This window comes from Diachasmimorpha longicaudata, chromosome 15 (genome assembly GCF_034640455.1).
Source record: "Diachasmimorpha longicaudata isolate KC_UGA_2023 chromosome 15, iyDiaLong2, whole genome shotgun sequence".
NCBI lineage: Eukaryota > Metazoa > Arthropoda > Insecta > Hymenoptera > Braconidae > Diachasmimorpha > Diachasmimorpha longicaudata.
Window position 1 is genome coordinate 764,272 of NC_087239.1, and position 14,278 is coordinate 778,549.

At 35.2% G+C, this 14,278-nt stretch overlaps 1 protein-coding gene across 3 annotated transcripts in view; it reads right to left on the bottom strand.

Annotated features, from left to right (window-relative positions):
• Nucleotides 1–14,278, bottom strand: part of LOC135169754 (putative transcription factor SOX-15) — a 62,716-nt gene that overhangs the window by 4,052 nt on the left and 44,386 nt on the right. For all 3 annotated transcript variants that reach the window (XM_064135030.1, XM_064135031.1, XM_064135032.1), the window contains 4 exons: nucleotides 2,820–3,045; nucleotides 2,475–2,671; nucleotides 1,145–1,356; nucleotides 114–417 (listed from right to left, as the gene is read on the bottom strand). In XM_064135030.1, coding sequence (XP_063991100.1) covers nucleotides 114–417; nucleotides 1,145–1,356; nucleotides 2,475–2,671; nucleotides 2,820–3,045 — 939 coding nt within the window. The remainder of the gene's footprint in view (nucleotides 1–113; nucleotides 418–1,144; nucleotides 1,357–2,474; nucleotides 2,672–2,819; nucleotides 3,046–14,278) is intronic.

The following is a 14,278-nucleotide window of genomic DNA, read 5'->3' on the forward strand; positions in this document are numbered from 1 at the left end:
TTCAATTTTCTGTATTGTTTAAATGCTTTATAATTTCGACAAACAAAACATTCAACATTTCTTATAATTTATCAAAAATATTTTTAGCCAATAGCCAATAATGGAGAACTTACTTGAACATTGATCGTTCGTATTCCTCAAACCCACACTCTGCTGTCTACTTCCACAATTAATTTGATGATTATAATTGCTCTCAACATTAGCCTGCATCGAGTAGCTACCTCCCTTGGGTGGTTGTGGGCTACTGTAATGGAGCGTTTGATCGTGTGGCGAAGCAACTGGTGGATAAAATGTTCCAGTGACCGAGCCAACATTGTCAAAGCCAGACCTCAGTTTGTTACAGGATACCATCATGCCATTGGCAATTCCAACAGCAGCTATGCTCGTCGTCTGTCTCTCGAAGTTCAAATAACTTACCTAATACGAAATGAGGAATTTAATTTTAGCTGCTTTACATTAAAAATTAATAAGAAGTGGAACAGTTTAAAATTAACTGTGATTTCCGTAACGAGATAGTCTAGAATATCAATGAAAATTTTCTGGAATTATTTATTTGATTGTTTTGCTCCCATAGTTATCGTTAATTAAAAAAAAATAACATTAATATTTGTGAACTATCGTAAGTTTAGTAATGTGACGACCAGAAAGAAAATTGTCAACTCCCCCCCTCCCCATCCCTAATTTTGTTACGTTAAAAGAACTAAAATTTCTCATCACCAGTGGTTTAAATTTTGTCCAGTGCCACCACTCGAATTTTTTAGAAAAATTTCTTTTTGTGCACATGTCATCGAGTGAACAATTGTAAAAAATTTTAATTGTCTTTTAAAACAATATCGATAATAATCCTGGTTCCCGTCCTACCTAATCCAAAATCCTATTCAAGACTATTCTGCGACGTCACAAGATGTGGAACGTCAACAAATTTCCTGTCTTAAATGTGTCTTAATTTCTCCTGCATGGGATGATATTCACAGTTTAATCTTTTGAAAGCCCAACAACTTATCCAATTATAAAACAGTAATTTAATTTCAGGGATTTTACGTTAAAAATAATGAATGAGAAAGAGGAGGAACGTTTGAACATGATTGGGAGAAAATTCAATTGTGGGTAAAATATTCTGACATAAATTGAGTGAATGACTCACGGATTTCTTATAGGTCAGAGTGTCGGTGTATCCATGAGTATTCTGACAGGATGATATGGTAGTGCCTCCGGCATGTCCAGTATGCAACTGACTGTCGGTGTTCATGTAGGTGTAGCGTTTGCTCTGTTCAACCATCTCATTGTGTTTAGTACCCTCCATAAGTTCCCTCTCCGGGTCCGGATTCTGTGAGGATGGAAGGTGCGTCCCGTCCCCTGGAGTCATACAATTCAACGGTTATTTTATGGTTTAATGAGTTAATTAACGGGGGTAATTAAATCTGTATGAGGAGCTGTTGCATTTCAACATATCTCCATTATTTTTATGAGCCTTGTTAGAATGTGAGAAATTATCCTGTATTTGCATAAAGTTTCGAAAATTTTTACTCTTTTTCAGAATAAATAATCAAACTCTTCGTCACTTTTGATACATTAAAAAATTTGTTTCCCCTTTGGAATAAATTATTTCGTCATTAGGTAGCGATTCTCATCTTAATTAATTAACATTTATGGACGACGATGAATTCAGTAGTTGAGACGTAGAACGCAGCAGAATAGAGCAAGTGAATTTCTTAGATCTTATTGAATATTTAATTCGGAGATGGATAAAATTGTAGTTTGAAATTACAGTCATTTCATTTTCAATTTCCAATTTGGTTCATTTTTCCAATACTGGAAAAACCTAAAACGCAATTTTGCCAAGGAAATTTTCGAAAGTCTGAACTATGAGTTCGCAATCATAAAAAACTTCAGCATTGAAATCACAAGTGATTTTCTACGGAATTTCGAATATCAGAAAGACGCTTTGAGAATCAGTGGAAAAGATGGCACCTAAAATAACGAAATATCGGAAACTACCTCGTAGAATAGCAACTATTATATTACGAATATCAACTTATTGATAAGTTTTTTAAAGAATATGGATAAAAAATATGATAAATACAGTCCAGACCGCTATACTGTACCCAATCTATCGTTAATAGACCTCGTAAACAATATTCTAATGCCTAATTAAAAAATTGGCAAAAGGGCAAAGCAAAAAAAATACGCACTCAGTTTATTTGTTAGAACATTAGGGAAGTTAAAGCTGATATTAATAAAAAAATCTGATTGCGTTCAGGATGCGTAGAAAAATGTGAAAAAATTGAAAAATCTTCTGTTGTTGTTCATAACAGAAGAAAGAATCGGTAATACAATCGATAATGATGCGTTCTGATCACATTGAGTTCACATAGATTTCCTTCTATATCAACTCAATGCTCGATTATTTTCCTGGTGCACGTCTTGCATATTGCCTATCGCTTATAATAAAAAATGAGAATAAATGGAATTACCATCAGGTTCGGGACTAGCAATGGGTGATGCATCAGGAGTATGTATGATCGGTGTATACGGGCTTCCGTACAATGAATTATTCTCCGATTTATAGTCCTGCATGCCGTGTTGACCTTGCTGATGATACAACGAGGAAATTGGCGAGTGTCCGCCCCAGGGTAACTGGGGAATCCCCTGGTATCCGTCCATCTTTGTCCTTAAATATGCATGAAGAAAAAAAACTGAATAAAAAGATTATTTTCCCTTCGTTATCTACGTGGTGATTGATATTCATTATGCTAATGCGAGGGTCATTCGATGTAAATTTTTTTTCTTTCCTGATGGCATTTTGCCGGACAACTTACATTGAGTGATGCACCGATGTACCTCCAACTGGTGTCGACCTAGTTCCCGGGGTATTGGCAGATGATGGCGGTGATGCTGGTGCACCTGGTGCTCTTTTCGCGTGTTTTCTACGACGCGGTCGGTATTTGTAGTTTGGATGCTCCTGCATGTGAATTACTCGAAGTCTCTCAGCTTCTTCGACGTAGGGGCGACGGTCCTGCGGAGTCAGACCTCTCCATTTTTTCCCTGAATTGCATAAATGTTATGACGATTATATTTATGGAGACTTAGAAATGAAAATTCTATTGATGATTCTATTTGCTTTTGAGGGATTCTATAGCAGAATCGCAGTGCATTATTACATATTTTTATTGTGTATCATGTCCTATAGGAACTTCTTTATACGAGAAAGCTATAGAATTTCATCTTTTATTAAGCTGCATTTTAGTTGTTTATGTCAAGAAAATTAAATGATGCGTTTATAAACGATATTTTATTAAAATCCGCATTTTAGAAATACGATAAGAAGTTTAGATTCAAAAAATAGAATTTTATTGATTTTTTATGTGGAATATTATGGAATCAACAGATTGCTTTCAATAACAAGTACTTCGAATTTTAATTTTTTAAATTCTACTTTCGTTTTTAATACTTTGAGGTCTGTGTAATTCAAGAGATTGATTTTCACAATGATAATACCATAAACATTAAAATTTTTTCAAATTATTTCTCCTCGGTATATTACAATTTTTACTCCGGGGATTACAATATCGACATTTAGTTTTAGTAAGAATTGAATGTTTAGAAAAAATGTCTAGAGAACAGATGCAGTCATTGATAACAGACATTTTTCTGATGACGAGTGATTATAGAGAAAACCTTGACACGTTTTTCAAAAATTTATTGAATTGCGCAGCTAGTATTCCCCCATTTTCTCTTCAAATCAGTTATTTCGTGGACGGAGATCAATGAATAGAATTCAATTGATTTACTTCCATTTTAACTTAGCAATTGATTTTCTTAAATTACACAGAAAGTCAACATTTTAATTCAAATTTACAATTTACCATGATTCCTTGACAAGTGCCCAGCATGAAACAGCGAAAATATAACTTTCACAGATGAAACAAGTCATCTTTCAAGGGAATAAAATCGTCGGAAACCTTCAAGATGTTGTAAATAACGCTATATTATGTAGTCATATGTACATGCTGTTTCGGAATCTACGCCATAGATCCATGACCATATTCATAATTCATAAGTATTAAAACCGAAGTGAAGTTGTAGAACGTCAGTGAATTAATAGGTTTTCCAGCTTTAGCTAGATGTTGAAATATCTTTATAACGAGATAGTTGATAACAGTTTTATGGAAATTCATTCGTCTCGATGAACCCAAAATATTTTGATGAGTGTTTAATTGGCTCCCAATATTTTTTTCACTGCCTTCATTCGTGTATTTTTCTCTTATTTTGTAGAGCATAAAAGATCTAATAATCTAATTTGATGTCGTTCATTGAAGTAATCCAAGATTTTAATTGTTCTTGTGGAGTTGAAGATGAAAATTTCGACTGTAATCTACGCTATATATATATATAAATTTATAAGATCCAATTGCTCATTTCCAGTGATTACAATTATTTGAAAGAAAAATATAAATATTTCTACAAAAGCTTGGAATATTCAAAATAATTTTTAAAAAAACTTAAATTCCGATCAATCATCTCTTCACTCTCCCCAAACCCCAGCATATAAACAATAATAATAATAATTTTCTTCTTCTCCCCCATCAATTTCTCATGATCATTGACAAGTGCTCAGCATGAAACAACAAAAATTAACCTTTCAATTGAAAAAACCTCGTCCCAAGTGAATAAAATTGTTAGAAACCTTCAAGATGTTGGGTAGAATGCTACATTATATATTTATATGTACATAATGTATCTGAACCGTTGTGCCATAGATATAGGCCCTCTCACATGGGCGCATGGGGGCGTAGATATGGGTGCGCCGCAGCGTGTGCCTTCAAGTCCAGTACCAACGGCCACGAGCCATTATTTCATATTTCATTTTGTGTATTTCAGCCTCACTCGGGAAGATGCTCCAGAGGAGCCCTGCGGATCTCTCTCATTCTCCGTGAAAATAAAAAGACGTCCGTAAAAAAAAAAAAAAAAGGAACAAGTAATACGCAGAGACAGAATGAATGAGCCATAAAAGACGAGTCAAGTTGTAATAAAAATTGACCAGTGATTACTGTCATTTCCTGATTCAATTTTTCAGAGGGTTAATCTTCTGGCTCTTTTATCAGATTTTTGTCAGCTTTATCAATAATTTCATGACAGTGAAATCGGATGGGGGAGGGAGGGTTGTGGGCGAAAAGCGTGTGTATTACAAGGCCCGCTAGACTATAGCTGAAACATACACGGACTGATTCATCGTCACACCCGCGCACCTACGTCCCACCGTGATGTCCTCGTTAGGTATTCTAATGTTCAAGGAACCACGCTCCTTCGCTTTTCTCTCCCTGTCAATTTCACTCGTAGATGCCTCCTCTGTTTATCTTGCTGGCTCTTGTATAGTACTGTATGTATCACCGTTACGTGACAATTTTTGTGCTTTTCGGAGCGTTAAAGGGAGCAGAGGTCGTGGCCGCAGTGGAAAATTACGCACTAGTGTCGTGACCTAGGCAGGAAACATTTTTTTAAAGCAGAGAATGGAGAAATGAGCTCACATTTTTAGCAGTTTAGATCTTTATGTGGCTGATTTTTGAACATTTGTTATGATTTATTGGTTTATTGACGGTTCAGAAGAATTACTAAGAAAAATTCTCGTGTTAGGAGGGAAAAAGAGGATCAGAGCGATGGCTAGAAATTTTATTTACAGGGAGAATAGGATATTTGATTTTAGGGCGAAATTTCAATATTGAGGATATTTTACCCTGATAGCAATAGATTTTTTTATAACTGAGGGAGTGAAATTCTTTCCAGTTCCACTATTAGAGTTTTTATAGAAAATTCCTCTATGTGAATTGAAGGTACTGTGGTATTTTGTGATGTAAAACATAAAGTACCTCCGCGAATGGTTTTTGTGACACTGTTGTTGATAACTTTGTTTATTGACAAATTTTTTATTAGATTTTCAGGATATAATTTGTTTTCGTGGTTTTATTTTTCTTTTTTGTTTAAAGAAGCTTGAAAAATTCGAACTGAGGACTTTATAGAAAATATTTTATTTGCATCGATTGTATAAAAAAATAGTATAATTTTCTAAACAATTCATTATTCATGTCTAGTACATGTCTACTAAGATTTTACTTTTTAATGTCTAGTATAATATAATTTTAAAATTCTATTATACTCGACATTATAAAGTAAAATTTTGATTTCGTAACATTAGGGATATTCCTTCCAGTGGCAGAATAGAAATTATAAGAGAGTTATTCAAATTTCTGAATTAAACAATTATAATTATAATCACCGCGGAACATTAAGCTCTAGTGGTTAGAGAAATAATTTTAATTTTCAAGAATATGCCCTTGATTTTTAAAAATATGTCACCAATTATTAGTAATGATTATTTCTAAGCAGAAAACTCCTTCAAAAATTATGAACATTAAAAAATTTATTGGAATTCTTTCATCTAGAAAATCAGACATTTATGATAACAAGACAAAATCATTAACATAATTAATTTAAAGTTGGGTGCAATATAGACATCTTTAAGAGCAACCAACGCTAATCAAACTCCCCTGAGAATGACTTAATCCAATGAATAAAATTTTTGAAAATTAAGTATTCCTGCCAAGTAAATGTATAACTTTTTACATTAGACAAATTAATTTATCGATATCTTTTTCTATTTTATCACTTACACCTTTAAAAGCTAGGAGATAGAGAACTCCAATAATACGTCACGTCTTACATTATTTTTTCAAGATTTGCTCAGCACGAAAGGTCCTGCATTTGCCATGAAGATTACCATAACTATGCTACTGGCATGTAAATAAATCCAGGAACACTTTCGATAATAGACATTGCGTAGGTGCATTCAATGAGAAAAAGCTTCCTTACATAATCATCTAAAATTGCAAAATTCCTCGCTTCAAGTGATGAAAATTGTCTGCAACTCATCAAAACCTGAAGTCCACATTAACGATGGATTTTCGTTAATTTATACTCTCGAGAGATAATATGTTCCCAAGTGTTTTCCAAGATTAAAGTGTTTATGTTTGCAGGAATGAAGAACGAGTTGCCATGAATCAATGCAATGTAAGATGTCACGTTTTTTCTCTAAAATGTCAGGTGCTACCGAGGCGTTTACAAGCGGCGGATAGTTCAAGTGAGTCTGCACGCGAATGACTTTTACCCCTAGTTCGGTGAGTCGAAGGTTAAATTGAGAGAAATCTTTCACCGTGGAGAGAATTTCCAGGGACTCAGTTCACCTCCTTTATCTCGGGGTTCGGTTGTCTGACATTTTCCGTGAAGAATTCGGCATATACGCAAGGACGTGTGGAAAAAAGTTGAGGAAAAATCAGTGAAAAGTTGAAGTAATCCTAGAGAGAAATAATAGCCCAGGTTATTCTTGTTTATTTTATCTCACACTGAGAGAAATATATAATTTTGCCAATGGTATTTGCTTTAGACAAACAAATGTCCGAAATTTTCATTGGAAAATCAACTTTAAATTGTTATCAGAAGAATATTTAATTGGCACAATTATATTATTCTCTCAGTGCAAGTGATAATAGTAGACGTGAGGGTAATTTCTACCAAAATTGGTAAATTTTGCATTTATGACCAGAAAAAAATATCAAAATTACTGAATTTCCTATTTAGGGCTAGAAAAAAAAAAGATTGACCCTAAAAAATTTTTTCTAGAGTTTAGAAACAATATCTCTCAAGTTTTATCTGTATCAGAAGGAGGGGAGGGTGATCTGATCACTCTGACGATGTGACAATAGAGAAAACATCAATTTGTTCGTTGTTCTTCGGAAGTGGAGGAAGTCTTGACACGTACGAAAAAGCGATCAAGGGGAAATAAAACTGAGGTGAGCGATTATAATGAGACTCTACCGTATTCTTGAATTTCCAATTGGTTGAAAGTTCCTCATAATTCAATTCTGAATGTAAATCTTTTCATTGGAATTTCAAGTAATGTGGACGACTCTAGAATTATTGGTGATCGAAAAGTGGGGATTTTATTGAACTTCTAGTGGAACATGACATTTCATAATTTTCCTTCCAAATTCAAGCTTTATGATTTCTTGATTTAGATGTCTGAACGTGACGTTCAACGTAAATTACGTGTTCATGTAGATAATTTATGCTGTACGTCGCATTAATGTCTGACTCAATTTTGACGTCATGAAGACAATAATGAAGGGGGAGGAGGGGTGAAATTCACAACAAAATATATCTCTTCCAAGGATTTATATTTTGTACGGATTTTTATAAAACTCATTTGTTATAGGAAACTAAATATTAGGGAGGGGGTGAAAATACCCTTTGGGGCTGAGAGCTTATTAGGGTGATTTGAGAATCAAAAATGGAAGGAGACTCTTTGCGTAAAGATTTTGCAGTATAAAATGAATCTCTTAAGCAATGATGGGAATGACAGCTGAAATCGTTCTCAAAAACTGAAATTTGGGCAGAGAGGGGTACACTACCCTTTGTAAAAAATCATTTTCAGAATGAAAAACAATTGTTACGAAGAACCCTATGTTTTTACGGTTTTATGCCAAGAGGTTGAAATACAGCATTCCTTCTTTGGATTTTCTTTCCATTCAAATTTTGAAAAAAAAAACCAATGGATTTTTTTGCAATTCCGCCAACAAATTTCTGTTTCTGGAGACGATATCAATTGTCATTTTCATCTGTGCTTGTGAGGTTTATTTTATTATTTCTGAAGGCTCACGACGGGGGATTCCATATCCTATGAGATGCTTCAGGGTCATGTGAAATGGAGGTCCTTAATGAGGCCCAAAAATCTCTTAGGTAACTCACTAATTGTCTTTTCATCCTCAATACAATATATATATGTAGTTATAAATGTGGTTCAGATCAGACCGAGATATTTTGTAATATTGCGTACATTCTCCATATGACCTTGACTGAAAACCCTTTCTTATTCGTCGATTTTTCAAAATTTGACATTTTTTTAAGCTAAAAAATTTGTACTAATAATCAATTGAATTAGTAATTAATTAGGCGAACGACCCTCGTGGAAGAATCAAAAAGTTCTAGTGGAAGAATGCAAGCGGTTTTACGACAATGAAGGATACAGGATCATGACATTTTGAGAATTCACCCGGGGACGTTTTCTGGATTCCAGCGGTGGCGCGCGAGCTCTCGGCCTTTTGCGCGTACGTGGAATCCCGCGTGCCAAGACATTGCCGATACCTTCGAGATATGCCTGCGTGATTTACAGGTCGATTGGATCCACGCTATCTATCTCTCTTTCAATGGAGATCAAGAATAAAAAATCCGTCGAAGAAAAATTACTGCATGATATATTTTTTTGCTGGTGAGGTAAGCGAGAAGAGGTGGGGCAGGATAACTAGTTTCTTGAGAGCTCCGTAACTTATGATCCCCAGAGAAATTTCCAGGAGTTTCATTTCAATTTCATCCTACACAGAGAGAAATAATTAAGTAAAAATTACGTGAAAGTCCCGTAATTTGCGAGTGACGACAAACATCCGATAAAAATTACGAAGGGACAGATGAAAAATACTGAACGGTCCGTAAAAATTACGTAACTCGCAGCGTATTATTTACTGAGCGTTTCGTATTTTTTACAGGATCTTCCGCAATTTTTATCAGATCTTCATTCTCGCTTGGGAATTACGGAATTTCTACGTCATTTTTACTGAATATTTCTCTTCGTCGAGTGTAAAACCATGTCACGTACTAAATAGAATAAAAATAACTGAAAAATCGTACACGAAAAGTTCTGGTAATGTTCTCGGGCATTTTTAAGAAGTAACATTCCCACTGGAATTTCAAGGAATTCAAGAATTTCAAGGAATTTTCATCTCTGAAAATGGATAATTTCATGGCAATATTCTTGAAAATGGTCAAATTCAGATCAATTATTCCGGCAAAATTAATGAAAAATCATGAAAATTCGGAAAAGGCAGTTTACTTTGAATTCCAGATGTCTCAGAATTTTGCAGGAATTTCGTTAACCTGAACTTCTAAAAATTGTTCTGTACTTCCCTAGAAATTCAATGTAATTCAGCTATGAACATTCATTTTTACTCTCCCATTAATCTGAATTATAAAGTTTTTATCTTTCTGTTACTGGAAAATTGGGAATTCAATAAAATTTCAAAAATTCTCGGAACATCGAAGCAACAAAAAATTGACTCCACATGGAAACTTATCAATTTACCCCGGATTTTTTAGCCGAAACCGTCGTAGGAACAGTTTTCTCGTGGAATAAAGAAAAATCGAGTTCGGGGCCTTGCCCTCGATTTTTCCATCGTTCCCAGGGGCCCATAAACCCGATTGGTCTATACCTCGCATGCTAAAAGCCATCATTTTGTTATTTATCAACTCCTAAAGTCTGTAATAGAGTTAAAGTTTTTCAACAGCCAAGGAATGTTATAAATAATCGCAGGAAAAACTTGTCTGCTCGGAATATACTTTAATTTAAATAGAAAACTACAGCAAAAACATTGTTTATTATAAATTCAGTAGTTGACTAGTAATACTAGTCAAGTTAATTTGGGGGAGGCAAAGTGGGACGGTATAGCGAAATGGTCCCTTAAGATTCGAGTTGATTTTCCTGTTCGCACGCCTGGAGGCAATAAATCCCTCATCATTGTTGATGGTGAATAATTTACTGGCTATTGAATTTGATGTTTTCCTCAGTGGATTCTCTGATTGAGTTCATTTTGCTTTTTTATTGTCATCCCTACTATCTGTCTTGGTTTTACTGGTTTTAGCCGATGATCGACGGCCCTTAATAGAGGGAAATCCAGTTTTCATTCCTGTGGACTGGTCCCTGTTTTAGGGTAAGAAGGAAAAGTCGGACTTATTAAGGGTCTCCGCTTCATTGAAGTGGGTCAAGTCCCTCAGGTCCAGGTCCACATGTCGGAGAGGATTCTGTAGTGGCGACAGTGACCCGTCCGGGTTTCTTGTCAGTTGGACTTTCGGTATTTGGTGCTTAAAAATGTTGGAGGACTTAGAGTGATAGAAAGAAGATAATTGATAGAAAGTGCCGGTTCCAATTCTCCCCCTTTTCCCTTTTCCCCTCTTTTGGCAGGTTTTGAGAAAATATCTCCAAAAATCAGGGAAATTGGAAAATATCTCTAAAAATCAGGAAAATGTGAAAATCTCTCTGAAAAATAGGAAATCAGAAAATACCTCTGAAAATCAGGAAATTGGAAAATATTTCTAAAACTCTGAAAATTAGAAAATATCTCGGAAAACCTGCGAATTTGAAAATATGTCTTCAAATCAAAAAATTATAAAATATTTCTGAAAATCAGAAAATTAGAAAATATCTTCAAAAATCAGGGAAATCAGGGGATGACATTTTTGTCGCCATATTATTTCGCGAGCTCCCCATTTTAGGGTGAATTGTAACATGTACCACAGTGGGAGTGCATTGTGGAAATAATCAGGAATCTTCAGTGGCCTCAGGCGGCACCGGTTGTTGTGTCGTCTAGGGAGTCATTCGCCGCGTTCACGGGATTTTGTAGAATGCATGTGATTGAAGTGTGTAAGTGGTTACGCGGCCATCGGAAATGGCGACTTCGACGAAGAGTGAGAGCATGAACGGGACGAACCAACTCTCGTTGTCGGAAACCGGGGTCATGGGGCAGGGACCCAGTAATCTTCTCTGGCTAACCCTGTCCTGGTTGGGGGCATGAATGGGAATTAGCATGAAAAACACTCCTCCCTGGGACCTGCGGGGGGCGTTGGGGTGGACCTCGGAATGTTCGCGGGATATGAATTCCGAAAATCATAACCTTGAAAGGTTGTGTTCGTAACCACGCATTGAAAGGATGAATTATAGGAAAGTGTAAAAACAAATGGTTAAAAAAATTCTTGATATTGATTTGCAAACACCATTAATTTGTGGTGAGTGAACCCACCCTTTTCCTCAAATAAACCCTTCCATTTACTTAATAATTCCAAAATATCTTATTGAATTTTCTCATTCCGGATCTTCACTAAACTGATTTTTGTTCAACAATTAAAATGATTGTAATCTTCTTGGGTAGAATAGACATCATTAATGATCCCAAATGTCCATGTGGTGCAGAATCACAAAATAGAACACATATGTAATTACCTTAAAGAGTGCAAACTAAATGTATACCATGCCCTGATATTTTAAACTGAAATAATGTACACAAGATGCAAAATGAAAATAGTGTAAATAATTGAATTCTTCGGTTCTAGCACTTTAAACAACAAAAAAATAAAAATAAAATGATGTTCTGAACAAACTATGAATAATTAATCTTCTGGCATAAGGAAGGTCTTTGAACTTTGAAGGGAATTGAGTCGAAGTAGCAAAAAAACTGGCTCCTCCCTAGGAAATATGTCAGATTGTAAAAGACCTGATTCAAAAAATTCTCCTACTCGTAGATTCCTTCCTGAACTTCTCAAAACTGAATACCTAAAATAGAACATAAATCCCAATGTTGGATAAGAAAGAACTCCAGGTAAATATATACACTACATCCACATAATAATGTTTTCAATCATTTTTTAAATCATATTTTTGTATCTAGTGGAATGAAGCAATAGGCTAGAAAGCTTAAAATAAAATTCAAAGAAAAAAGTGATAATCTGACGCATTTAGTTGAACGTTAACAACACTTGCCAGGTGACTTGCGAACCGTAGACTGATTCTGGGTTATCTGGGTGACTTTTGACTGCTGACCCGACGGGTCACAAAGATTTTCAAAGTAGGCCGAGCTAGTCGACCAGAATGTTCCGGAAATTGGGTTTCGTTTCGAAGAAATATTTTTTCTAGAGTCATCGCCAGTTACAAAAAATATTGTAAAAATTTCGTTATTCCCTTGAGTTTCCAAAATATTTCTGACAAACCGACTGAAAGGTCGGTGTAAACTGAAGGGAGAGGCTATTGTCATTGTCAATGGAGTCAAAGCTAATCATTACCATCTCAACGCCTCTTTGGGAATATTTGGAATAATTAGCCATTTTAGTTGTACTTATGGGGCCGAAATTCTAGATTTCGACTCCAAAATTAATAGCTGCTTTAACCAACTCTAACTCCTCCAAACTATGAACTACGAAAAAATTTGCAGATGCTACAGACCAGAAGTACATCAAAGAGATTTGTAAATATCTAAAAGATTGTAATTAAAACATTTGAAATACTTAATATTTTAAATTGAAATGATGTACATCAATTTTAAAATGAAAATAGTATAAATAATCCAACTCAGGAGTTTCCACACTTAAAAAAAAACCGACGGAAAATTTATCACTTTTTTTCTTTTTATTCTAGCGTTTTTGTTGTGTTCAACAAATATAATTCAATTTGCCTACATATTTCATCTTCCATCCTTAGTGTACATTATTCCTCATCATAACATTGAATCTGAGTTAACAGTCATTGATCAGTTTCATATTTTTAAGGAACATTCGTGGAAAAATTCATAGAATATCAACAAAAGGGTGTCATCTCGTCTGATTAGAAACTCCCGCGTTTCCTATGGTAGGAAAATTCTATTCTTAATGAGTTTCTGATACGTAATTTGTCTAAAGTCATTGTCCAGAGGACGTTGTCTATGATATCCTCTCCAATACCACATTTGCAGTTTGGCAATACAACCATAAACTTTACCACTTCTCCTCCGAACTAAAATAAATATATCCAATGAACTTTACTGATAAAATCCCGTGATTTTTAAAGAAATTCTCCTTTCTATTTATCAGGATTGTGCTGAGAGAAAAAAATCATTAAAAAAAATCATAGCAGTTATTAATTTTTCCTATTAACAACCTCGGCATTATGGTATAAGGGAGTTGCAGGAAAGATAATCGCGTGAATGTTAAAGCAGCACAGAGTGGAATAAATAAAGAAGAGAGGCTCTCTCTCTCTCTCTCTCTCATTCTCTCTGGTTCACCCCGCCCAGGCGAAGTCGCCCACTGTCACCATTAATAATACGTCTCCCGTGCCGTGATGTATCTCATCTCGGTCCCTAGGCCGAGGTGAACCCAGGCACAAGGCATAATACAACCCGACACACATCTTCTCCCTGTGATTTTGCCTTTTTATTTTTGACCCCACGTGGAGCCACTCAAACTTTGACAACCAAGACATAATCTCCTGGCTTCTGTTTCGTTTCGCATTTAAAAACCTCAATTCATGAACCGTGAAAATGTAATATTGCTATCCTCACCTCATTCTTCATATTCGGTTGTTGGTGATGACCGGGTGGGACAGTTTTACGATGTGGAGTCATATTTTGGCGATTGAAATTCTGCGCTTGGACTC